At 39.5% G+C, this 27280-nt stretch overlaps 2 protein-coding genes across 19 annotated transcripts in view; one reads left to right on the forward strand and one right to left on the reverse strand.

Annotated features, from left to right (window-relative positions):
• LOC144004812 (myosin-binding protein C, fast-type-like) overlaps positions 1–12178 on the forward strand; it is a 31510-nt gene extending 19332 nt beyond the window's left edge. For all 8 annotated transcript variants that reach the window (XM_077502361.1, XM_077502362.1, XM_077502363.1 and 5 more), the window contains 16 exons: positions 1330–1495; positions 1556–1662; positions 1754–1783; positions 1891–2033; positions 3834–3993; positions 5044–5148; positions 5221–5409; positions 5483–5617; positions 6313–6480; positions 7384–7472; positions 7553–7748; positions 7820–7959; positions 8031–8190; positions 10511–10647; positions 10843–11029; positions 12067–12178. In XM_077502361.1, the coding sequence (XP_077358487.1) occupies positions 1330–1495; positions 1556–1662; positions 1754–1783; positions 1891–2033; positions 3834–3993; positions 5044–5148; positions 5221–5409; positions 5483–5617; positions 6313–6480; positions 7384–7472; positions 7553–7748; positions 7820–7959; positions 8031–8190; positions 10511–10647; positions 10843–11029; positions 12067–12092 (2138 nt within the window). In that variant the 3' untranslated portion in view covers positions 12093–12178. The remainder of the gene's footprint in view (positions 1–1329; positions 1496–1555; positions 1663–1753; positions 1784–1890; positions 2034–3833; positions 3994–5043; positions 5149–5220; positions 5410–5482; positions 5618–6312; positions 6481–7383; positions 7473–7552; positions 7749–7819; positions 7960–8030; positions 8191–10510; positions 10648–10842; positions 11030–12066) is intronic.
• Positions 1–27280, reverse strand: part of LOC144004814 (tripartite motif-containing protein 16-like) — an 84159-nt gene that overhangs the window by 35679 nt on the left and 21200 nt on the right. For 4 of the 11 annotated variants that reach the window (XM_077502379.1, XM_077502373.1, XM_077502372.1 and 1 more), the window contains exons 1-2: positions 7375–9156; positions 6379–6502 (exon numbers count right to left, since the gene is read on the reverse strand). The gene's annotated coding sequence lies outside the window, so the exon portion shown is untranslated. Of the gene's footprint in view, positions 1–1534; positions 1659–1882; positions 2175–6378; positions 6503–7374; positions 9157–17863; positions 17953–27280 lie in introns of those variants that run through there. The other 7 variants (XM_077502378.1, XM_077502371.1, XM_077502377.1 and 4 more) reach the window with 6 other exon arrangements.

The following is a 27280-nucleotide window of genomic DNA, read 5'->3' on the forward strand; positions in this document are numbered from 1 at the left end:
ATTAAAATATAGCTAAGTTTCTTCATTATTCACAAGTCTGCTTAGAATTGTGGGGAAACAGCTTGTTTTCATCATGGCCCTGGTTGATCTCTTATACTCTGCTGCCACCTGCTGGCCGTCTTTGTAATTACTTCGATTTTTTTTCCACCCGTTCTCTGCAGTTGAGGGAATGCATCAAAGCCTTCTGTATGTTAAACGTATAAATACGTCTTTGGGACACTTAATACATTTAAAATAGAACATATTGAGTTAATGAGCTGTTAGGTAATGAGTGATAGTTAATGATTTGTAACAATACCTACTACATGTGTCAGAGATCATAAACGAGCTATTAGTAAATTACATGTAACTTGGAATGTTATTGGAACATTAGTCTTAATTCTTTGACCGCCAAAAACGTTTAATAACGATTAGTAAACTCACAATGTATGCCGCCATAAACGATAAATGATGTCAACTATGTTTTTTTTGTTTTGTTTTGTTTTTTATCAATGGGAAGTTCACTATCTAAGTGCAGCACGCGGTGCCTGGTCAATGAGTTGTGGGATCAAAAAACACTCACTATCTATGACCAGCAGATGGCAGCATTTTATCTCTTTTAAATGGGCTCATTGCGTATGAAATTACAATGAAACATGATTAAATCTGATGAAATTGAACATTTTCAAGGATGATGTAACTGATAAAAGCTTTGTAATATTATTTTTTTTGATAATGTGTGGCAGTAAATGAGTTAAATTGCAATTAGTCCTCATTAATTATTCATAAATAACAATTAACAGTTTACTAATGACCTATTCATTAGTTTAAGTTTCATCATTATTCGCAAATCTGCTTAGAATTGTGGGGAAACAGCATGTTTTCATCATGGCTGATCTTTTATACGCTGATGCCACCTGCTGGCCATTTCTGAAATTACTACCATTTTTTTTCACCCATTCTCTGCAGTTGAGGGGCTGCATCAAAGCCTTCTGTATGCTCTAGCATAAAACCCCCCCATAAATACCTCTTTGGGACACTTAATACATTTAAAATAGAACGTATTTATACGTTTTTGGGAGCAAATGAACTGTTAGGTAATGAGTTATAATTAATGATTTGTAACAATACCTGCTACATGAGTAGGAGATCATAAATGAGCTATTAGTAAATTACTCATAACTTGGAATCTTAAATTGCAACTAGTCCTCATTCACTATTAGTAAATAACTCATTAATTCGCAGTTTACTAATGATCTATTAATTAGTTATAGCAGATAGTTATTATAAAGTTACCAACTGTTTTCATACGGCCCTAACCTTCTTCCATGTGACTTCCACTGTGTGCAGAAAAAAAACTGGAGGTGCTGCAGGACATCGCTGATCTGACAGTGAAGGCAAGCGAGCAGGCTTTGTTCAAGTGCGAGGTGTCTGATGACAAGGTCACGGGCAAGTGGTACAAGGACGGAGTGGAAGTGATGCCCAGCGACCGCATCAAAATGACGCACGTCGGAAGGTATAAAAGGAGAGTAAAGGGGTGGAAAGAAAAGCGCACCTTAATGAATTTTCGTTTCAGGTTTCATCGTCTGATCATTGACGATGTGAAGCCGGAGGATGCCGGAGACTACACTTTCATTCCTGACGGATACGCTCTGTCACTTTCGGCCAAACTCAACTTCCTGGGTGAGGGAAACACAAACATTACGGCGGTGATGTGGAAACATTCATCATCAGCAGACAGCATTAAACCTTCTCTTTTTCTCCCGTGATACAGAAATCAAGATCGACTATGTGCCCAGGCAGGGTAAATAAACTTTAGTTACCTCATCGGAAAGGCTTTTTTACGACTCTTATGCATAGATCGAATTGTAAACAAAAAATGATTTGCTTTCTCCAAACAAACCCTTTAAGAGCCTCCAAAGATCCACCTGGACACCACCGGATGCATGGTTTCACAAAACACCATCATTTTGGTGGCTGGCAACAAGCTGAGACTGGACGTGGAGATCACTGGAGAACCGGCACCAAAAGTGCTCTGGTCCAAAGGAGACAAGGTAAGGATGTGACAGCTCACTAGCTAAACTTGCTGATGAAAACATTAGGGCCCCTATTCTTTTAAAAGAGACTGAATTATCATTCGTTGGGCTTCCATCCACTCATTTTTATTAACACATTCATTGCCAGACTAGCAAAAAAAAAAAAAAAAACTGCATCATTTGACGTCTTTTTCCGTCAATGGCAGTGAATGAGTTAATTTTCAAGAAATGCGAAAATAAAACTGGGGGTGGATTTTGAAGCGTATCAAAAAAAGGAAAATGCGAATTTTGACTTTTTTGGAATTAAAGAAGCAAATAATGCAATTTTAGATGGAAAACAGCAAAAAAAATGCTACGGTTTATCAAGAATTCAACCAAACTCATACGACGTTATGGCACGGCGCAGTCCCTACCGGTTCTTCTTTTTCTTTCAAATTACTAGCGGATCACATCTCTATGGTGTATACCGCCACCTACAGCGGCGGAGTCCACTCAATATTCGCAAAAAAAGAACACATGGAAACGGGCATAAGTCGCATGTCTGTTCTGCGCATTTTCAGTAAATTTGCTTAAAAAATTCCAAACAATTGGATGGAAACGCACTGAATCGTGTCGGGGTTCTCCTCGTACGGCGATTAATTGATGGATTTGGCTCTTAAAAAAACAAAACAAAAAAAACAAAAAAAACAACAACAAAAAACGAAGCTTTAGTATTAGCGTGATAGCGGTGAGCCAGAAGTAAGAGTGTATAAAAGACAGAGAATGCCCTTATAAAATATATGTATTCTGTGCTACTGCATAACATAGCTAAATAACGTTCCCCAACAACATGATTGCTAACACAAGATAGCAATGCTAGCTAACACCAATGCTAGAGCATATTGTGTTTCCCCCACATGTAGTCAAGTATAGACACAGCTGCCAGGAACTATTGTACTAACGATAACAAAATAAACACGAGCTGCTAAGGCCACAAAAGACGCACAAACATTGCTAACACAAGATATCAATGTTAGCTAACGCCAACGCTAGAGCATATTGTATTTCCCCCACAAATAGTCAAGTATAGACACAGCTGCCAAGAACTATTTAACAAACGATAACAAAATAAACACGAGCTGCTAAGGCTACAACGGACGCACACTCATTCTTCCAACATGCACAATAGCTAACAGTTAGCGTTTAACCGCCAGCCGCTCACTTGAGCTTACAACAGCCCAAGTACGCTCTCATTTGTCGACACCCATGTCACTCACCAGGTCAGGCCGAACCTTTTAAAGCGACACGCACTCAAACCTTTCCCAAATGCCTTCCTCGATTTTGTCCATGTTGTTTACTGTTTTCTTTTGTTATATTAGTCTACTTCCAGTACACCTATCCAACATGGATATGATGCTATTATTTTTCCATACATACAGTATCTTGCCTTTACAGTATGTCGTGCAACACTTTAAGCCGCACATCTGATTTTCACACTGCTTACATGGACTGCGTGTGTAAGTGAAGCCGCCAGTGGTCAGGGAAAGCGAATTCAGTTCTCATAAACGCAAAAGTTGATCTGCCCTCCAGCTTCTATGGTTAGCTGCTCTGAAATAGCTTAAGGACAAACATGAGCCCTGCTTCTAACCTTACAAATGGTATTTTCCACTCTTCTCCCTCAGAGACTACCAGAAACTCAATAGTGAGAATGTCTGCTGGTGCGAAATAGAACGGATGAAGTTCTGCTGAATGTAGAACTGCATCCATGTTTTATTCATCTCAATACCATAAGGATGAAGATAAAGGCAACTTTTTCCATTGTTATTTCCTGTCTGTTAGCCAATCACAGAGACTGCTGGGCGCGTGAGGGTAGAGAACAGGAAGGACTTGAGTTGCTTCGTCATTGAGGGCGCAGAGCGGGAGGACGAGGGCAACTACACCATCGTCGTCGCCAACCCCGCTGGTCAGGACAAGGCTGTGCTCAACATAAAGGTCATTGGTAAGTAAATGCAATACGTTGTTATTATTAGTATAGCGAGCGTTCAAGATAAAAGAACTCGTGAAAGTTCCCATCGGAACTTTACAAAATTTTTCAACTGATTCAAACTTGTCAGTGAGAAAATTAACTCATTCAAACCCAAAAACGTGTAAACCCGTTTTTTAATACTTTGTCATTCACTCCCAAAAACGGATTTAGACGGGGTTTTTTGCGTGTTTTTTTAAATTTTATGCAAAGCAATTGTTTTTAGTACAAAAAAATGGCTAGCAGGTGGCAGCAGAGATCAGCCTGTTGCAACAAGCTCACCAAGAATGTGAATATTGATGAAACGTAGCTATATGTTAAATGCTAATTTGCTAAACTGCAAAACCAAAACAGACACAAATATACTTTTTTTCCCCCTGATGAAAGAAGAGACTGTAATCTTTCTTTTGATAAGTTTCATGTTTTTATAGCAACAGAACACAATATTCTGTGGGCCTTGCAAAATCAGTCAAAATCCGATAAAACAGCCGGGAGCTAAAGGGGGTTGCTTCAGTGAAGATGGCTGCCGGGAGTGAATGAATTAAGGACACCTGGGAGATCAATTTGACACTTTCCTCAAATTCTCAGTTTTCCATGAATTTCACATTTTCCATCCCAAAAACCCTTCAAATAAATGAGACGTTTAATAAAAATTTCAAAATGTTCCCTGTAAAATACTCAAATTTGACATATTTACCTCCTCCTTCCATATTTATCAATGAATTGAAACAATACCACAATTTATGCCAGTTCCAAAATTCCCTAATGTTAACAACCATAACCATCCACACCAGCCAACTATTCATTCAAGACATCTTGTGAAATATCTTTCACACTGCCCAAAATTCCACACTTTTTGCAATAAAATCCCCAAACTATTATGCATATTTTACCAACAATTCCAATTCCAAGTCTCACATTTCAGCGATTCAATGAATTCCACAGCTTTTCAGTTGGTATTCACGTGCAAGTTGTACAAAAATTGCATTATCTGGTGGTAAACATGGTTGGTGTTCCAAATTTCAGATGTTCCCGACGCTCCTGAGCACGTCAAGTGCACGTCAGTGGGAGAAGACTGCGCCAACATTGTCTGGGAACCTCCCAAATTTGACGGCGGCGCACAAATCAAGGGTAAAGAACGAAGACGTTACATAGTGCACACATGCTCCGTCTTGTGTCGCTTAACGCTTTTTAATCTGACAGGTTATCTGATGGAGAGAAAGAAGAAAGGTTCTACCAGATGGACGAAGCTGAACTTTGAGGTGTACGAATCGACCACGTACGAGGCCAAGAGGATGATTGAAGGCGTCCTGTACGAGATGCGGGTGTTTGCCGTTAACAGCATCGGCCTGTCGCCGCCGAGTCTCACCTCCAAGCCCTTCATGCCTATCGGTCCGTGTCACTTCCTTTCCTCAAAGCTTTTTCCTCCCCGGACTCACCGGCTCTTTCTTTCTGTGACGTTCAGCCCCGACGAGCGAGCCAACACGTCTGACGGTGAACGACGTGACGAACAACACGTGCAGTCTGAAGTGGTTCGCCCCGGACAGAATAGGAGCAGCGGGCTTGGATGGCTACATTATTGAATACTGCAAAGATGGAGGTCGAAACTACTCACGAGTTAGCAATGTTGGGCTTTTGGGTGAAATTCCAGAATGACACTGATTCTAGAAAATCAGCTCACATGTAAAGGAAATACCGGTAGTAGATTTTATTTGCATACTGAAATTTCACCTGAAATCCTAAATAGATCATTTTAACTCATTTGCTCCCAATAACGTGTAAATACGTTTTTTTTAAATGTTCTAAGTGTCCCAAAGACGTATTTATACGTTTTTTTTTTTTTGGGGGGGGGGGTTTATGCTAGAGCATACAGAAGGCTTTGATTCAGCCTCTCAACTGCAAAGAACGGTTGCAGAAATGGTAATTATTACACAAACGGCCAGCAGGTGGCAGCAGAGCAAAGGAGATCAACCAGGGCCATGTAGAAAAAAGCCCAATTACTTATAATTTTAAATAGATTTGTGAAAACTGATGACACTTAGCTCTCTTCTAATGCTAATTGCTGCAAAACGGAAACAGATAGAAACATACTTTTTTTTCCTGATAAAAGAAGATACTTTAATCTTTCTTTTGATAGGTTCCATAAAACACAATATTCTGTTGGCCTTGCAAAATCAGTCATAATCCAGTAAAAATGCCGGGAGCGAACGGGACTACTTCTGTGAAAATGGCTGGGAGTGAATGAGTTAATAGAAAGACAAAATGCATTGATTTGTTATTGTTTTCTCCTTGCAGATACTGAGTGGGTGAAAGCCAACGCGGATTTGTGTGAAAAGCAGAGCTATGTGGTGCGCGGCCTACCCGTTGGGGAGAAGATCAACTTCAGGGTGGTGGCAGTGAACCTCGCCGGGCACAGTCCTCCCGCCGTCATGTCACAGCCCGTCACCATCCGCGAGATCATGGGTGAGTCATCGTCGTTTTGTCTCTGGGTGGCGATTTGGGGATATCAAATGACTAAAGAGTTTTTGTAGCCGACTATAATGTGATCAAAGTTGATTTATTGGTAGACAAAATAGATATTTTTCCAGTTCAGTACAGTGGTCGTAAATCCTCTGTAAACTGCCAAAGACGTGATTAGCGGTTAGCCAACTTTGACTGTAAACATAGATGCTGACTTCATTGCTGAGTAGGGATGTAACGATATCCAAACATCACAATATGATATTATCACGATATGAAGGTCACGATACGATAATTATCACGATATTGTGGGGGCGTTGGTGATATTTAAAAAAAAAGATCACAATATTGTAAAAAAAAAAAAAGAGCTCATACTAAAAAAAAAAGCACAATATTGTGCTTTTGTACATAACAGCAATGCATATAAACCACCTACAATCTCTAATAATATTGAGGCACTTACTTGCTAATGCAAGCACACATTGATCGCTTCACAAGCAAATTAGGTTCCCCTTCAATTGACAATTAGCATAGATTTTAAACATAGAAGGCCAAAACATCCCTAATAAAAATTAAATTGCACTAATAAACTAGCCACTAGTAGAACTGCACAAATGGAAATCAACCTGACTTTTCTAACAGATGTGTTCCTTTTAAATATTGTGAACGTGACGACGACGATATTGCAGTTTTAATATCACGATATTGCCCTTATTGTGACATCCCTATTGCTGAGTAGTGAAGTCAACTCATCAACTAGTTGACTTATCAATTAGACCCCAGTCCACTGATCTAGAAAAACGAATCATTCTTCTAAATGAATCATTCAAACTTTGTGTCGTGTTGTCGTCGCTACTTTAGAATCTGCAAATGAGCTCAACTTTTCATTGTCTTTACCTTCATTAGAGCATCCTAAGATCCGCCTCCCTCGGTACCTGAGGACCAAGTACATCAGGAAAGTTGGGGAAAAGATCAACTTGACCGTCCCCTTCCAGGTCTGAAAAAAATAAAAATAAAAATAACACAGATTCAAAGATTTAAGATCCATCAATCATCATCATGTCTTGTCTCGCAGGGTAAACCGCGTCCCGTCGTAGACTGGTTCAAAGACGGGAAACCCATTGACCCAAAAACGATCAACGTCCGTACCTCCAACGTGGACAGCATCCTCTTCATCCGTACAGCAGAACGAGAGCACTCGGGAACGTACGAGCTGGTTCTCAAGATCGAGAACATGGAGGACAGGGCCAGTTTCCAACTCAGAGTTGTTGGTAGGTACCATTTATTCGTGTGCCAGAGTTGTATCTGGATAAGCATTCTGTCGACGGTGAAATCCAATCAGAAAAGCCGGGGCCGCCTTTAAATCTGAGGGTGACCGACGTGTGGGGCTTCAACGCCGCGCTGGAGTGGAACCCCCCCACAGATGACGGCAACTGTGAGGTCACCGGATACACCATCCAGAAGGCCGACATGAAGACGAAGGTGAGACAAAGACTGAAGACGAGGGGAGGTGAGCAAGGTGTACGTACGACGATCATATTTTCTTTCTTTAGGAATGGTTCACCATTTACGAACATAACAAGCGGACCCACTGCACGGCGTCCGACCTCATCATGGGCAACGAGTACATGTTCCGCGTCTATAGCGAGAACCTGTGCGGCCTGAGCGAGGAGCCTCGCAACAGCAAGAACACGGCCACCATCGCCAAGACAGGTGCGAAGTACACGTTACTGTTCTTAAGTAGATTTTTGAAGGTATCTTAACATATTTATTTTCCCAACAATTGTGTAAAATTATCACAAGAAAATAATTGCTAGACCACATTTCTCTCCGTGACCTGCGTGCACTCACAGCCAACAACGAGGCACTCTAAAGCAACCACGCAAACTTGAAGGTCCATAAACTGGCTGTCACATCTGAATCTTTTTTACCCCCCCTCCTTGCTCTTGCTCTTCCGCTAATCTCTTTGTGACATACGCACACTCATGGCAGACAACGAGGCACTCTAAAGTGACAACGCAAAAGCCAGGTCCATACATTGGCTGTCACATCTGACTTTTTTTGTTTTTGTTTTTAACCCTTTCTTGCTCTTCCGCTAATCTCTCCGTGACATGCGCACACTCATGGCAGACGATGAGGCGCTCTAAAGTGACAACGCAAAAGCCAGGTCCATACATTGGCTGTCACATCTGCCTTTTTTTGTTTTTGTTTTTAACCCTTTCTTGCTCTTCCGCTAATCTCTCCGTGACATGCGCACACTCATGGCAGACGATGAGGCGCTCTAAAGTGACAACGCAAAAGCCAGGTCCATACATTGGCTGTCACATCTGACTTATCTTTATTTAAACCTTTGCTTGCTCTTCCGCTAATCTCTTTGTGACATACGCACACTCATGGTAGACAACGAGGCACTCTAAAGTCACAACGCAAAAGCCAGGTCCATACATTGGCTGTCTGACTTTTTTTGTTTTCGTTTTTAACCCTTTCTTGCTCTTCCGCTAATCTCTCTGTGACATGCGCACAATCATGGCAGACAACGAGGCACTCTAAAGTGACAACGCAAAAGCCAGGTCCATACATTGGCTGTCACATCTGCCTTTTTTTGTTTTTAACCGTTTCTTGCTCTTCCGCTAATCTCTCCGTGACATGCGCACACTCATGGCAGACGATGAGGCGCTCTAAAGTGACAACGCAAAAGCCAGGTCCATACATTGGCTGTCACATCTGACTTATCTTTATTTAAACCTTTGCTTGCTCTTCCGCTAATCTCTTTGTGACTTACGCACACTCATGGTAGACAACGAGGCACTCTAAAGTCACAACGCAAAAGCCAGGTCCATACATTGGCTGTCTGACTTTTTTTGTTTTCGTTTTTAACCCTTTCTTGCTCTTCCGCTAATCTCTTTGTGACATACGCACACTCATGGCAGACAATGAGGCACTCTAAAGTGACAATGCAAAAGCTAGGTCCATACATTGGCTGTCACATCTGACTTTTATTGTTTTTGTTTTTAACCTTTTCTTGCTCTTCCGCTAATCTCTCTGTGACATGCGCACACTTATGGCAGACGATGAGGCGCTCTAAAGTGACAACGCAAAAGCCAGGTCCATACATTGGCTGTCACATCTGACTTATCTTTATTTAAACATTTGCTTGCTCTTCCGCTAATCTCTTTGTGACATACGCACATTCATGGCAGACAATGAGGCACTCTAAAGTGACAATGCAAAAGCTAGGTCCATACATTGGCTCTCACATCTGACTTTTTTTGTTTTTGTTTTTAACCCTTTCTTGCTCTTCCGCTAATCTCTCTGTGACATGCGCACACTTATGGCAGATGGCGAGGCGCTCTAAAGTGACAATTAAGGCTCGGTCCACACATTGGCTGTCACATCTGACTTATCTTTACTTAAACCTTTGCTTGCTTTTCCGCTAATCCCTTTGTGACATACACGCACTATGGCAGACAATGAGGCACTCGAAAGTGACAATGCTAAAGCTAGGTCCATACATTGGTTGTCACATCTGACTTTTTCGGGGGGGTTTTAACCCTTCCTTGTTCTTCCACTAATCTCTCTGTGACATGCACACACTTACGGCAGACGATAAGGCGCTCTAAAGAAAAGGTAAAAGCTAGCTACCCGCATGTCACAATTTGTATTTATCGAGAAAGAAATCTCTGAATTCACTTTATAGGGTACATTTCAGACTGAACTTTTTATTTTGATTGAAAAGAAATTCAGTTTCATTCATCGTGAGACCCTCCTTGACCCTACCATGTGGAAATTTTGAAAATATATATAATTAAATGTCTGCATTCTTAGAAGACATAACATGTCCTTGGCTTTGAATTAGTTTTTCCTCATTCTGCTGTTTTTTTGTTTTTTTTTTGGTTTTGTTTTGTTTTTAAATACAGGGTGCCTATACTCAAGCACAGAGTGTGAAAACGTTTGCCACCTCTGTCACCAAGAGGATACAACAACATTTGGATCCCATCTAATCTGCTCCCACATGCCACTCTTCCCCACATAGGTCTGGAGCTGAAACAAACCCCCTACCAGGAGAAAGACATGTCCTGTGTGCCCAAGTTCACTCAGCCCCTTGTGGACAGAACCGTGGTGGCTGGGTACAGCACTGCCATCAGCTGTGCCGTCAAAGGCTTCCCTAAGGTATATACGATCATGTTAAATATGGACTGTGGAGTCCAAGTCATACAATAGCGTCACCGCCATTTGTCACATGCAAACTGAAGTATCTGTCAGAAGATGTGCAGATCTCCCCCAGGGTGACCTTTGGTCGGAAAGGGTCATGGCTGCTGCCTCGTCTATTCTGAGACATTTCATTCCATTATTTGGCCCCCTCAGCCCAAGATCGTGTGGATGAAGAACAAGATGATCATCAGCGAGGACCCCAAGTACTTGATGCAGAACTACCAAGGCGTGGTGACCCTCAACATTCGCAAGCCCAGCCCCTTCGACGGGGGCAAATACACCTGCGTGGCCATCAACGAGCTGGGCCAAGATGCGGTGGAGTGCAAGCTGGACATTCGAGGTTTGTATTCACCTAGAGGTGCCACAAAATGAAAGCAAATCACGTTTGATTAGTAAAAATAAATACAGAAATAAAGCTAGCTTAATGCTAACATATAATGGGAAATGCTGTATACAGGCTAAGGAATAGTATCGTTTTTTTTTCAGTGTAATAACTCTTCAAAACAACAAATATGCTGATCCCTAGTATTTTTATTTTTATACTAGACACGGCTTTGGCCTCATCACAATAACTGATATTATTATTATTTTATTTTATTTTTTATTTATTTTTTTCAAAGAATAAAGCAGCGTAGGTTCCAGCAAAATAAATACATAAATACAAATAAAAAAATAATTAAAAAATACTATAGAAAGCAGTACAACTAACACAAAATTAAGCAAAACTGGCATTTGTTGACAATGTATATAATGGTGGAGAATCTAGCAGGGTCCATTACACCAGAAAGCAGCCAAGTGCCCTTTAAAAATACGACCTAAGCACATTATCCTCTTTGCCGCCGCTATTACGGATGTACAAACAAAACAAAGAAGCAAATATTGAGCATGTATGCTATGCGGGTGGTAAACACAACCATGCTTAACTGAGCACATACCCGTTAAGTCAAGTCTAATCTGTTTACATGCCACCTGTAGTTACATCTCCGTAATGATTTCCGAGCATGGTGGGGGGGAGCATATCAATAACAGGTCACTTCATCTTGTTAGCTGCCAATGCTATCGCTAACGTTGATTGACACTTCTTTGTTTCCTCATTTATTTAACAGAAAAGTATTTGTTTTACAATCATTCGATGATTGTTTTTGTAATGTGCAGTGGTGGCTAGCGGTACAATTTATGTAGCTAAGTAAGCTAACTAAAGTATTATAAAATCCCCTGATTTAGCGATATCTTACTATCTTTCGAAAAGTAGAATTTTGCCATATTAAAGTATGCAGGTGTACCTAATAAGGTAACAAGGTTCGAAACACAAAGAATGTTGGGCTGGACAATCACTTGTTTTTGTAATCAATAGTTTTCTGTCTTGCCTTCCAACAGCTGCAGCGGATCCAAACCATGGTTAAGAAAAGGAAGATTGTGACGCCAATTCTAAAGTGAACAGTGAATGTCTGAGATTCTCACGAAGAAACCAAATAAATAATTATTTGTCTTCGTTGGAGTTGGTTGTGCTTCATTTGCAAAAAAAATATTCGGTTTCTATTTATTTTGCAACGAGGATGTAATTATGTCATATCAATACATTTTGCACGATTGCAGAAAACCCCGTTGAGAATTATTGTTAGTTAAACAGAACATTCTGTTTTTCTATTGTGAAAACAAAATATTACCATTGAACCAAACTGAAATCAACATCACTATGAACTTCATGGGCGTCATGAAAATGTAACAGAATAATGAAACTCTGAGGTCTACATTTATATTTTAAAAACATAAATCCTAAGAAAATAAATAAAATAAATACATGGTTTTATTTTCCACTAGTAATATGATAAAACAAACATTTTTTTCATTATGTACTGTATATTCTAGTTTCATAATCATAATGAGCATTTTGCATGTGACCCTGAAATTGTCCACCCTGTCATAATGGAATAACTGAGCCTTTAAGAAACCCTCTGAATTTTTCAGTTACAACACAACCAACTGTCTATTTTTCTTCAATGGAGGCTAAAACACTGGCTAGTAAATATTTACACGTTTTGTAATTTTCATCCTACTATGTGCGAATTTGGGTGCTTAGCGTAACGTGTCCACTCTGTCATACAGCAGTGAAATACCAATTGATATAAAAGCCTTTTAGAAATTCTAAATTGCATATATGTTAAACAGTTCTGTCAAGTTAACTGAATCAAGTGAAATTAGTGAAATGCCAGCAATGTCCACCCTGTCACGAGCTCTCATATGGACAAAGGCACTTCATGGTGATATTGACTCAACTATAACCTTTAAAGGATACTTATTTAGCCCATTATAGCAATAAAAAGTTAATATTTTGTCTATAATTAATTCTATACTTTCATTATTTTTCACGTACAATTAGTACCTTTAAAAACACATTTTGCAACTTGCTGTCAACTGAAAATGACATCACGAGGGCTCAGGTAACCAATCACAGCTCACCTGTTTTCTAGGTTTGTACATGTGACATTCACAAGCTGAGCTGTGATTGGCTACCTGAGCCCTTATGATGTCATTTTCAGTCAACAGCAAGTTGCAAAATGTATTTTTAAAGGCACTAATTGTACGTGAAAAATAATGAAAATATCAAATTTATTTTTGGAAAAATATTAATGTTTGACTGCCAAAAATGGCTAAATTAAAGGAATAATTTTTCAGATTCTGACTTCTACATTTGAGTGTAAATAACAACAGAGAACGAATCTCATGATGCTTCACTTGCATGAGCAACAGCGCCACTGCAAGGAGGCCTCCTGCCACTGCAAGAACTGTCATGACACCTGTGAATCGATCCAGTAAAGGTCATGGAGACATTTCCAAGTAGGGTCATATATTTAGTTCTCAACTGAGAGCTGTATTTTTTTTTTGTGAGGCTACCGTGCTTACCACTGGCCCGCTGCGCCTCCTGATCAATTCCATGCTTATTATTTCTTATGTGAAATCTATTAAAAGTCTGAACAAATCAAAGATAGAAGCGTCCGCCGTAATGGATTTGTTTTCCAAGGGTCCACTGTATTTAATCGCTGTCGCTCAAGTCTAACGCAATTACTCAAATTGCGTTGGGGCCCATTAGTGCCACATGGCGTGCTGTAATTAAACACGCAAGGAGACAAGAGCATGAGGCCAGGCTGTGGATGCAAGTCACCACCCGTCAGACTCCCGGTACGAGTCAGAGAGTTGACAGGCAGCGTACGGACGTGAGCGGCGGCCCGCTCACGTCCGGCACGGCCTGCAGGAGAGTCCAGACATCCAAAACACAGCGGAAAGAGGAGGTGAGGGGACACTCGGACGTGTGGTGAAATTCTTTAAGATGGCGGTTGTGGGCGGAGGGGGGGTGCCTAATATTGTCGACCATGCAAATGAATTTTCGGTCTATTTATCCGGAAAAAAAAGTCACAATATTCTAAGACTTTGTTTTTCTTTACTGACACAATATTGTAAGAAAAATTGAAATACTACATAAATAAAGTAATAATGTTACGAGGATAAAATTTTAATGCTATGTAAATAAAGTTGCATATTTGTTTTGTTTTTTTAAATCTAGGGCTCTATTTTTGTATTTGCATTTTTGATATCAGTGCAAGCGGCCTGTTTTATTGACACTGACACAGTGGCGTAGCCCTCCCTCTCATTTTTTTTTTAACAAATTACCAACATGTAGTCTAACCTGCCCCTGCGCAGAGTTTACGCCGGCCACGAATATCGAGCCGCAATATATCGCTGTGAGTTGTAATATGTGCATAATACACAGTTTGAGAGCACTACTTGGTGAAATTCTTCATGACGCCTGGTGAATGAATACAGTGTCAACAATGCAAATGAATTTCCACACACACTAACACGACCCACTTGACCTCACTGAGCGTCTTGTCTTGTAATTGAGCTCTAGTGCTAATGTGCTTCTGGGGGAACTTGACCTTGAATCTGAAGTAAACAAAGACTCCACAGCCGTCACGTAATGATTTGATGACTCCTAAAAGTGCCATTTTACGTGAAAATGTCCCAAATTTCCATCTCATATCAGCTACTATATATTTATCCAGTCTCAATTTTGTGGCTGTATAATAGTTTCATAATTGAAGTTTCTGATCCTGAGCTCAGGGGAGGTTCATATTGTCAAGTATCAAGGTGAAAAAAAAAAAAAAAATCAATACGCAACAAACCCCATTGAATAATACCTCTCATATTGAAGCCCTTCATAACAGCTTTTCAGCTGTTATTATGTTGTCACTAAATCCTGATATCATGATGCAATGACTCGAAAACAAGTTGTTGTTTTGCACTAGAAAATCTCCTTCCACCTCACATCCAACCAAAATGAGAGCTGTACAGAGAAATAATATTTATTTAGGAAAAAATAAAAAAAACATTTGTTAAAGATGTTTAAACTCACAGGAAAAAAAAAAAAAAAAAAACAGTCCCGAGGAAAATCAACCAATCAGTGACTGATAAGTGAATTGAGGCTACCTTTACATTTTGCTAGCAATTTTGATTACAGTAACCTCAAGTGAAGAAACAACAAGTGCAAAAATCAACCATGCACAAACCACATTTACTAATACCTCATATTAAAGCCTGTGATGAGAATTTTCCAGATTATGTTGCCAATACATCTCCTTATGGCGAAGCAATGGCGCATAATGTGATGACATGGAGCGCTAAGTTACTTATCTCCACTGTGAATTCCTCATCACCACTTCCTCCTCCCGCTTGTGACTCAAGCTGCTGTGCATGACCTCAAATCCTCTCTCTTTTTTTTTTTTTTTTTTTCCCTTCAGGGTATCCACGACGTCTTTGGTGGCCCAGCGTGGGAGGGTCAAGTTGTGGCTCCTCCGCGCACAAGCACATTAACATACGCGGTTCCGCTAGTAATCACATTACACGACATGATTCGTAGCGAACGAGGGGAAGCTCTTGTGTGGGTTGGAGGGTTATAAATGGCTGCAATTCTTTGTTTCGAGCATCCCGGCTATTTTTAGACCCGCTCTGAAGATAACAGATGCTCGTTTTTGCAAGTGTGAATGAGAGCGTTCAACCTGGACTGGAATCCTCCCATTTCATAACTATTTAATTATCGGTTCAATATGTTGCCCTATTCACGCCACCAGGATGCCGAAGAAAGCAAGAAAAGTCTTTTTAATTATGTTTTTTTTTTTCGCATGCAACGTATTGAAGCCACACCGAAAGGGAAAAATAAAAGAGAATTATTGATCGTTGAATTCAGAAAAAATAGGTTGTTATCTTTTGAGAATAAAACTATGGTGATAAAATTACATTATAAAGTTTAAATATATATTAAAATAAGGTTTTATTGATATGAGTTGTACAAGAAAAATGTCAGAATATTCAGAGAAAAAATGTTGAAAGTAAATATTGCAAGATAAAGCCTTTTTTTTTTGTATTTTTTTCTTCTTTTTTTTTACCAACAAAAAGGTGTAATTTACGAAAATACAGTCAAATACAGTAAAAAATAAATAAATAAATAAATAAATAAATAAATAAATAAATAAATAAAAAATAATAAAAAGCGTAAGTTATTTAATCATTTTGTCACGGGATTAATGTCAAACTTTTACAAAAATATTATATTGTTTTGTTTTGTTTTTTAGATAAAAGACGACATCTTGCAAAATGTAATATTAAATCATATTTTCAATAAAAAGGTAATACTTTAAGGATGATCAATTCCTTTTTTTAAATATACGTCAGCAAAAAAGTTGGAATGTTACAAAATAAAGATGAATTTTTCGAGAAAAAAATTATAAAGCCATAATGTTACGAGACGAACAAATTGATGTTATGAAAGCAGTTATTATTTTATGAGAATAAAGTTGTGATGCTAGGAGAATAAAGCAGAAATTTTAGGAAAATAATGTTGAGAGTTTACACAAATTATTTTTATGAAAATAAAGTAATGGTAGAAGAATAAATTCATAATAATAATGAGAATAAATTTGTGATGAAAATAAAGTACAAATATTACAAGCAAAATAAAATAAAAATATTAGGAAACTAAAGTCATAATGTCATGGTTAAAGTTGTCATATTACAGGAATAAATACACAATGTGAGAATAAAGTCGTAATGATGTTATTAGAATAAGGTCAAAATTTTGTGAAAATAAAGTTGTAATATTGCAAAATAAAGTCAAAATATTACAAGATTAAAGTCACAATAATACAAGAATAATGTTGAAATATTAGGAGAATAAGGAAGTAATTATTATTATTATTTTTTTTTAGGAAAAAGTCATAATATTGTAATTATTAACATATACCTGCAGCTGCATTGAGGACTATTAATGCCCCCGCACTATATTTTTTTCCGCGCCAGTTTGTTAAGGGACTTAGGGAGTAACCGGTCCTGCTCCGCAAAGTGCTGCATGAAAAGAAGCTTGATTAAACACTTAAACGCTTTGAAATGCTTTAATTAACTTTCTCTCCCTTTTTTTTTTTTTTTTGGTCAGAGTGATTTGAAATTGTTGTTAGTTTAACCTTGTGCTTCCTGTAAGTAACATCCAGGTATTGTGCTTCCAGCAGAGGGTGTTAAATATTCAACGCAGGAAGACGGTCAGGTTCTCTAATAGGCAACACATGGGACTTGCTTTAATTAAAAGCTTTTCATTGTAATTGTGAATCTAATACAATCCAATCGTTAATTAGCATCTCTGAGCATGTGCGAGAAATTGCGGCAGTGAAGTCGCCGTGCCTGGGAAACATCACCGAGAGGACACCGTGTCTGGAAGAGAACTAACACGTTCGCGGGACGCGCTGATTTTTTTTGGCACTGAGAAAAAGAAAAAAAAACACAATCAAACGATGGCTCTTAACTCAAAAATGTCCCAAGCTTGGGCGCTTGCAAGTCAAGGTAGCATTGTATATGCAAAACTGCAAAGTGCGAGTTCGGCGTTTTCAATAAATGTCACTTCATTTCCAAATCAGGAGGAAGCAGAGGAGATGGCGAGGGGAGGCCTCCTCTCCACACAGCTGATTACATAATTCAGAACGGATAAATGCAGGCTTAGAAAAGAACGTTTTCACTAGCTGACAGGACCATGACTCACAGTAAATGATGTGGCAAATTAAACACAAATTGAGCTAAAAAGTTCAGGTCCCGAGGAGGACTTATGATAAATTATATTAAGGAGGAGTCTTACCTGATGGTATGACTCACCCTGCAAGGTCTCGCTCATCAGCGCCCGAAATCCTGGACAGTTTTGGCTCCCGGAGTCGTGAGAATCTTCAACTAGAAGAGTGGCAAAGTTGCACGATTACTACAACAGAGTATTTTTCTTATCTATTTAATGTTTATTTCCTCTGATAAGTATCTATAGGGTGAGGCCTAAAGTCTATTAGATTAGTGGTTCCTGTATGCAATTAAAATGGCCGCCACAAAAAAAAAAAAAAAAAAAAAAAAAAAAAAAAAAAAAAAAAATGGCCACCACAGTAACTTGCCTTAAGTCATACTTAACACGGCAGTTTAAGGATTTGGGATTTGGTTGGCTAAAATTTATAAAAGACTCAATTGAGTTTGATTTAGAATTGATGAAACTAGACTCGATTTTGAATTTAACTGGAGCACGTAAGAGGGAGCACGTACACTGTAAAAAATATTTCAGTCATTATGTTATTGTAATTTACGTGCATAATACGTTTTCACGTATTTTCATGTGTTTTGCAAATATGTGTTTTTGTATTCTTCATTTCATATTTTCAATTCATTTCAACCAATTTCAATTTAGTGTGCTATCTGCCACTAATTACCAGTGGAACAGTCACCTGAGTTGATTCATTTGATTAAACATACATCGGTGAATGCAAAGAACTTCATGGTGAATTTTCAACAAAGACTCATGTTAATCGCATATTTTTTATTTATTTATTTATTTTTTTTACAGCGTAACCCCTAATGGCGAACCAATTCTTTTGACTCGGCTCACTAAAAAGGGCTTTGGCCCTTGGGATTTGTCGATCTGTCTGCCTGCGCTTCAATCAAATCCGCCAAAATCGCGTTACACCACCAGCGCCACAAGTTAGACCTGATTTTACGAGTCTACAATCTAGTCTACTTTTTGTCACCAAATTTACAGATGCCCTGGGCCATAAATGAGGGGATGCGTACGTTGCAACTATTAGTGCTATTTCCTTCTTCCAAACGGAACACCCAGTTTGTCTCTGCCTTTTTATAGAAAATGTAAATAGACCGAGAGAGCCAGCAGGGCCGCATTTGCATTAATGCACATTATTCACTTCCTTATTTATTCGGCAAATAAATGCACAGCAAAGCAAGTGAATTGTTCTCTTGCCACCATGACAAGAGGAGGGAAGATGTGTCTTGTTGTGATCTCCTGTGGCATCAGCCTTCGCTAGTCTATATAGCGCTCTGTCACACGTTGTCACTTTTTTTCGACGCGCTAAATCCCTCTGATAAGATTTGATGTTTCTGTGATGCTGAGAAGGCTTCTTTTTCCTTCTCTCCCTTTCCACTTTGTCAAATTAAAAGAGAACGTTGCCGCACAAGTTGACGGAGAGCCGGGAGACAAATCGTCCGTGACAGGTGCTAAGGAGAGTTGTTATTTTTGGTGGTAATTGCGTATTATTTAAGGGCGGTGAGAGGAGGACGACGGGATGGACGACAAAAGGAGAGGGATGACAATGAGTGGGGGTGGGAAAGAGAGAGAAGAAGAAGAAGAAGAAGAAGAAGAAGAAGAAATCATATCCTAATGAGTTAGCGTGCGGCCTCGCGGGCACACTGAAGCAACATGCATGCTGCCAAGTGGACTCCGCATCGAGCCCGGGGGCACCGTTTCCTCCCATGTTGTGGCTCATTACAAGGCCACGGCAGCAGCAAGTCGTGTTCATTAACTTGCCGGGGTCACTACAAGGCCTTCAGCATGTTCTCACGGACTATTCGAAACAATGCAATGTGTTTAAATATATACAGTCGCTTCAAAAACAGTGAGTACACGCCTCGCATTCTTGTGAATTTTATTTATTTGTTGTTTTTTTTAATAAATGGCATTTTGCTATATCCTCCTGACTACCAGCAATTCAAATTTGTCCTCTGTAGTGGACCTTTTTAAACCTGAATATCTCCCACCCAGATTGAATTAACTCCTTTTGTGCTCTATAGAAGACATTCAGAGATTTTCAATGATACCAAATGTGGAGGGGTGGGGCTTTGCTAGCTTTGATTGCGTCATAAAAGAAAATGGCTTCCCTCAGTGGAAGCACTTTTTAGGGAAGAGGAAAAGTAAGTGTATAACACTTTTTATTGAACAAATTTAGGATTTAAATGTTGTCCATTTTGAACTGATGTAACCATCAGCCAATCAGATAATTCCATGTCAGTCCTGTTACCCGCATGATTAGCCACAGACAATCCGATCAATTCACTGTCTATTTAAGCCAAACCAAGAAGTGTGAGTTTGTCGGATTATTAGGGCCCGAGCAGCGACCGCTGCGAGGTCCCTATTGTTTTTGTAAAAATTATTATTATTATTATTATTATTATTATTAGGGCCCGAGCAGCTACCGCTGCGAGGTCCCTATTGTTTTTCGATCGGATTATTATTATTATTATTATTATTCTTCTTCTTCTTCTTCTTCTTCTTCTTCTCCGTAAACGATCACGATTTTGGGTACCTAAACATTCACGAAAACTCACCGAACTTTGCACACTCCTCAGGTCCGGCGAAAAATTTGATATTATGAAGTCGTCATAACAACGCGACTCTATAGCGCCCCCTAGCATAGAAAAATAAAAACCAAGCCCGGCACGTTTGAGCTAGAGCAACGAAAATTGGTAGGCACGTGTAGCACCCCGAGACGCACAAAAAAGTCTATTGGGACCATGTAGCTAAAATGTACAGGAAGTGAGCTATGAATTTTTTAATGTCCAATTTTGGCCTATTTTGGCACATTCACTGTGGTCATGCTTTTTCCCCCTATGCAAACATTTTTCATCCCATTGACTTCAAACTTGGCATTTATCATCTCAAGACCTAAGAGAACAGCTGGGCAAAAATTCTTGCCTTTTTGAAATACTATATGACGGGGGCGGGGCATCAAATATTGCCTTTAAAATTTCATTTGTCCAGAAAGAGCAAATGCTTAATAACTCCCATGTACAAGCTCCAAAAAATCTCAAACTTCTCAGGCAACGTAATAGTCACGGCCTGAAAACATCTATATGACAAAATTCAGTTCTACATATAGCGCCACCTAGTGGTTACAATAAATGTCATACTTTACGTTTTTAGCTACTGTGCTGAGCTCGTTGAAGGGATCCAGTTGAAAATTGGTCAGAAAAGCCTTAAGATGTTGATGATGCCCCACACCGAATATTGTAACTTTTCGCCAAAGGGCGTGGCCGCTACGGTGACGCAAAGTCTGAAGATTTTTCGTGACAATAAAAGCTGCATTAACTTGACCGAGATGATCCTATCTTCTCAAAATTTCACACATTTGATGAGAGTCCAGCCCTAAAGACATCTACTAACTTACATTTCATCTTACTGATAGCGCCACCTAGTGGCAATTTTTTTTCTTACGAATTTTCTTCTACGTTTTTCTCCAAACACGTTAACTGGACCTACCTCATATTTGCTCAGATGAGGGTTTCGGCCTTCATGATGTCACAACACAAAGTTTGTGAGTTTTCGCGAATTGCTGTGGGCGTGGCTAAGCGCTGTTCGCCAAGAAAACAACGCCAGTTTTGAGGGTCTAAACATGCACAGAAACTCCTGAAACTTGGCACACACATCTGGCCTGGTAAAATGAGCAATTTTTTATCGGCGATTGTGCTATTTTTAAAAAAATGACTCAATAGCGCCCCCTCGAAATTTTTAACGAAGCAGCCCCGGTTGTACGTTTAAGAAAGAACGACGAATATTTTTAGGTGTATAAGGGAGCCCAAGACCTACAAAAAAGTCTCTTGTACCCATATGCTAAAATGAACAGGAAGTGAGCTACGAATTTTTGAATGTCCCATTTTTGACGATTTTTACACATTCACAGGGGGCAGACTTTTGCCCACTTCTCCTATACGTTTCATCCGACTGAGTTAAGACTTGGCCTGGACCATGTCAAGACCTGAGCCAACGACAGGGGGAAAAATTTTGACTTTTCGAAATACTATATGATGAGGGCGGGTCATCAAAATTTGTGTTTCGCAATGAAAAATGATATGCTTGATAACTCCCCGGTACATGCTCCAAAAAATCCCAAACTTGACATGTATGTTTATCGTCAAGGCCTGAAGTTATCTCTATGACAACATTCAGTTATATATGCAGCGCCACCTAGCCCTTCAGGCGTGAAAAAAAAATACCCCACATACGGTATTTTGTACAAAAAATGTCAACTCATTCTAAGTGTGATAACTCCCATGTTCAAGCTCCAAAAAATCTCAAACTTCTCAGGCAACGTAATAGTCACGGCCTGAAAGCATCTATATGATAAAATTCAGTTATACATATAGCGCCACCTAGTGGTAACAATAAATGTCATACTTTACGTTTTTAGCTACTGTGCCGAGCTCGTTGAAGGGATCCAGTTGAAAATTGGTCAGAAAAGCCTTAAGATGTTGATCATGCCCCACACCGAATATTGTAACTTTTCGCCAAAGGGCGTGGCCGCTACGGTGACGCAAAGTCCGAAAATTTTTCGTGACAATAAAAGCTGCATGAACTTGACCGAGATGATCCTATCTTCTCAAAATTTCACACATTTGATGAGAGTCCAGCCCTTAAGACATCTACGAACTTATATTTCATCTTACTGATAGCGCCACCTAGTGGCAATTTTTTTTCTTACGAATTTTCTTGTACATTTTTCTCCAAACACGTTAACTGGACCAACCTCATATTTGCTCAGATGAGGGTTTCGGCCTTCATGATGTCACAACACGAAGTTTGTGAGTTTTCGCGAATCGCTGTGGGCGTGGCTAAGCACTGTTCGCCAAGAAAACAACGCCAGTTTTGAGGGTCTAAACATGCGCAGAAACTCATGAAACTTGGCACACACATCTGGCCTGGTAAAATGAACAATATTTTATTGTTGATTGTACTATTTTTACAAAAATGACTCAATAGCGCCCCCTAGAAATTTTTAACGAAGCAGCCCCGATTCTACGTTTAAGCAAGATCTACGAAAATGTTTACGTGTATGAGGGAGCCAAAGACCTACAAAAAAGTCTCTTGGACCCATATGCTAAAATGAACAGGAAGTGAGGTACGAATTTTTGAATGTCCCATTTTTGACGATTTTTGCACATTTTCAGGGGGCATACTTTTGCCCACTTCTCCTACATGTTTTATCCGACTGACTTATGACTTGACCTGGACCATGCCAAGACCTGAGCCAACAACAGACGGAAAAATCTTGACTTTTGGAAATACTATATGATGAGCGCGCGGCATCAAAATTTGTGTTTCGCACTGAAAAAGGATATGCTTAATAACTCCCCGATACATGCTCCAAAAAATCCCAAACTTGACATGTATGTTTATCGTCAAGGCCTGAAGGTATCTCTATGACAACATTCAGTTATATATGCAGCGCCACCTCGCCCTTGAGGCAAAACAAAAAAACACCCCACATACGGTATTTTGTACAAAAAATGTAAACTCATTCTAAGTGTGATAACTAAGTCATTTATGAATATTCTTTTACTTTCCACCACTCAAAATGTTCACTGGCATTAGACTTATCCAAACATGTACTTTTTTATTTATTTTTGATAGCCTCTATGGACATTAAAAGCAATATCGTGAATGAAGGATATGCTTAATAACTCCACGGTACATGCTCCAAAAAAATCCCACACTTGACATGTATGTTTAGAGTCAAGGCTTGAAGGTATCCCTATGACAACATTCCATTATATATACAGCGCCACCTAGCCCTAGAGGCATAAAAAAAAATACACCAACTTAACGGTATTTTTACAAAAAAAAAAAAATCCACATGTCAAGGTTTATCATGCCATTTTCAAAGAAATTCTGCTTCCAATGTGCCGTACCTAAACTTGCCAGTACCCCAACGTGCCAGTACCCCAACGTGCAAGTACCCCAACGTGCAAGTACCCCAACGTGGCCCGGGCTGCGAGGGCCCTTTATAGCTGCTCGCAGCTCTAGTTAGGGCCCGAGCAGCGACCGCTGCGAGGTCCCTCTTGTTTTTGTAAGAATTATTATTATTCTTCTTCTTCTTCTTCTCCGTAAACGATCGCATTTTTGAGGGCCTAAACATTTACGAAAACTCACCAAACTTTGCAGTCTCTTCGGGCCCGGCGAAAAATTTGATATTATGTAGTTGTCATAACAACGCGACTCTATAGCGCCACCTAGCGTAGAAAAATAAAAACCAATCCCGGCCCGTTTGAGCTAGAGCTACGAAAATTGGCAGGCACGTGTAGCACTACGAGACGCACAAAAAAGTCAGTGGAAGCCATTTCCTAAAATGTACAGGAAGTGAGCTATGAATTTTTTAATGTCCAATTTTGGCCTATTTTGGCACATTCACTGTGGTCATGCTTTTTCCCCCTATGCAAACATTTTTCATCCCATTGACTTTAAACTTGGCATTTATCATCTCAAGACTTAAGAGAAAAACTAGGCAAAAAATCTTGCGTTTTCAAAATACTATATGACGGGGACGGGGCATCAAATATTGCCTTTAAAATTTCATTTGTCCAGAAAGAGCAAATGCTGAATAACTCCCATGTACAAGCTCCAAAAAATCTCAAACTTCTCAGGCAACGTAATAGTCACGGCCTGAAAACACCTATATGAAAAAATTCAGTTATACATATAGCGCCACCTAGTGGTTACAATAAATGTCATACTTTACGTTTTTAGCTACTGTGCTGAGCTCGTTGAAGGGATCCAGTTGAAAATTGGTCAGAAAAGCCTTAAGATGTTGATGATGCCCCACACCGAATATTGTAACTTTTCGCCAAAGGGCGTGGCCGCTACGGTGACGCAAAGTCTGAAGATTTTTCGTGACAATAAAAGCTGCATGAACTTGACCGAGATGATCCTATCTTCTCAAAATTTCACACATTTGATGAGAGTCCAGCCCTAAAGACATCTACGAACTTATATTTCATCTAACTGATAGCGCCACCTAGTGGCAATTTTTTTTCTTACGAATTTTCTTGTACATTTTTCTCCAAACACGTTAACTGGACCAACCTCATATTTGCTCAGATGGGGGTTTCGGCCTTCATGATGTCACAACACGAAGTTTGTGAGTTTTCGCGAATCGCTGTGGGCGTGGCTAAGCACTGTTCGCCAAGAAAACAACACTAGTTTTGATGGTCTAAACATGCGCAGAAACTCATGAAACTTGGCACACACATCTGGCCTGGCAAAATGAGCAATATTTTATCATGTATTGTCCTATTTTTACAAAAATGACTCAATAGCGCCCCCTAGAAATCTTTAACGAAGCAGCCCCGATTGTACGTTTAAGCAAGATCTACGAAAATTTTTAGGTGTATGAGGGAGTCCAAGACCTACAAAAAAGTCTCTTGGACCCATGTGCTAAAATGAACAGGAAGTGAGCTATGAATTTTTGAATGTCCCATTTTTGACGATTTTTGCACATTTTCAGGGGGCATACTTTTGCCCACTTCTCCTACACATTTCATCCGACTGACTTTAGACTTGACCTGGACCATGTCAAGACCTGAGCCAACTACAGGCAGAAAAATCTTGACTTTTGGAAATACTATATGATGAGGGCGGGGCATCAAATTTTGTGTTTCGCACTGAAAAAGGATATGCTTAATAACTCCCCGGTACATGCTCCAAAAAATCCCAAACTTGACATGTATGTTTATAGTCAAAGCCTGAAGGTATCTCTATGACAAAATTCAGTTATATATGCAGCGCCACCTAGCCCTTCAGGCGTGAAAAAAAAATACCCCACATACGGTATTTTGTACAAAAAATGTCAACTCATTCTAAGTGTGATAACTCCCATGTTCAAGCTCCAAAAAATCTCAAACTTCTCAGGCAACGTAATAGTCACGGCCTGAAAGCATCTATATGATAAAATTCAGTTATACATATAGCGCCACCTAGTGGTAACAATAAATGTCATACTTTACGTTTTTAGCTACTGTGCCGAGCTCGTTGAAGGGATCCAGTTGAAAATTGGTCAGAAAAGCCTTAAGATGTTGATCATGCCCCACACCGAATATTGTAACTTTTCGCCAAAGGGCGTGGCCGCTACGGTGACGCAAAGTCCGAAAATTTTTCGTGACAATAAAAGCTGCATGAACTTGACCGAGATGATCCTATCTTCTCAAAATTTCACACATTTGATGAGAGTCCAGCCCTTAAGACATCTACGAACTTATATTTCATCTTACTGATAGCGCCACCTAGTGGCATTTTTTTTTCTTACGAATTTTCTTGTACATTTTTCTCCAAACACGTTAACTGGACCAACCTCATATTTGCTCAGATGAGGGTTTCGGCCTTCATGATGTCACAACACGAAGTTTGTGAGTTTTCGCGAATCGCTGTGGGCGTGGCTAAGCACTGTTCGCCAAGAAAACAACGCCAGTTTTGAGGGTCTAAACATGCGCAGAAACTCATGAAACTTGGCACACACATCTGGCCTGGTAAAATGAACAATATTTTATTGTTGATTGTACTATTTTTACAAAAATGACTCAATAGCGCCCCCTAGAAATTTTTAACGAAGCAGCCCCGATTCTACGTTTAAGCAAGATCTACGAAAATTTTTACGTGTATGAGGGAGCCAAAGACCTACAAAAAAGTCTCTTGGACCCATATGCTAAAATGAACAGGAAGTGAGGTACGAATTTTTGAATGTCCCATTTTTGACGATTTTTGCACATTTTCAGGGGGCATACTTTTGCCCACTTCTCCTACATGTTTTATCCGACTGACTTATGACTTGACCTGGACCATGTCAAGACCTGAGCCAACAACAGACGGAAAAATCTTGACTTTTGGAAATACTATATGATGAGCGCGGGGCATCAAAATTTGTGTTTCGCACTGAAAAAGGATATGCTTAATAACTCCCCGATACATGCTCCAAAAAATCCCAAACTTGACATGTATGTTTATCGTCAAGGCCTGAAGGTATCTCTATGACAACATTCAGTTATATATGCAGCGCCACCTCGCCCTTGAGGCAAAACAAAAAAATACCCCACATACGGTATTTTGTACAAAAAATGTAAACTCATTCTAAGTGTGATAACTAAGTCATTTATGAATATTCTTTTACTTTCCACCACTCAAAATGTTCACTGGCATTAGACTTATCCAAACATGTACTTTTTTATTTATTTTTGATAGCCTCTATGGACATTAAAAGCAATATCGTGAATGAAGGATATGCTTAATAACTCCACGGTACATGCTCCAAAAAAATCCCACACTTGACATGTATGTTTAGAGTCAAGGCTTGAAGGTATCCCTATGACAACATTCCATTATATATACAGCGCCACCTAGCCCTAGAGGCATAAAAAAAAATACACCAACTTAACGGTATTTTTACAAAAAAAAAAAAAATCCACATGTCAA

Source organism: Festucalex cinctus, chromosome 17, assembly GCF_051991245.1.
Source record: "Festucalex cinctus isolate MCC-2025b chromosome 17, RoL_Fcin_1.0, whole genome shotgun sequence".
NCBI classification, from domain to species: Eukaryota; Metazoa; Chordata; class Actinopteri; order Syngnathiformes; family Syngnathidae; genus Festucalex; species Festucalex cinctus.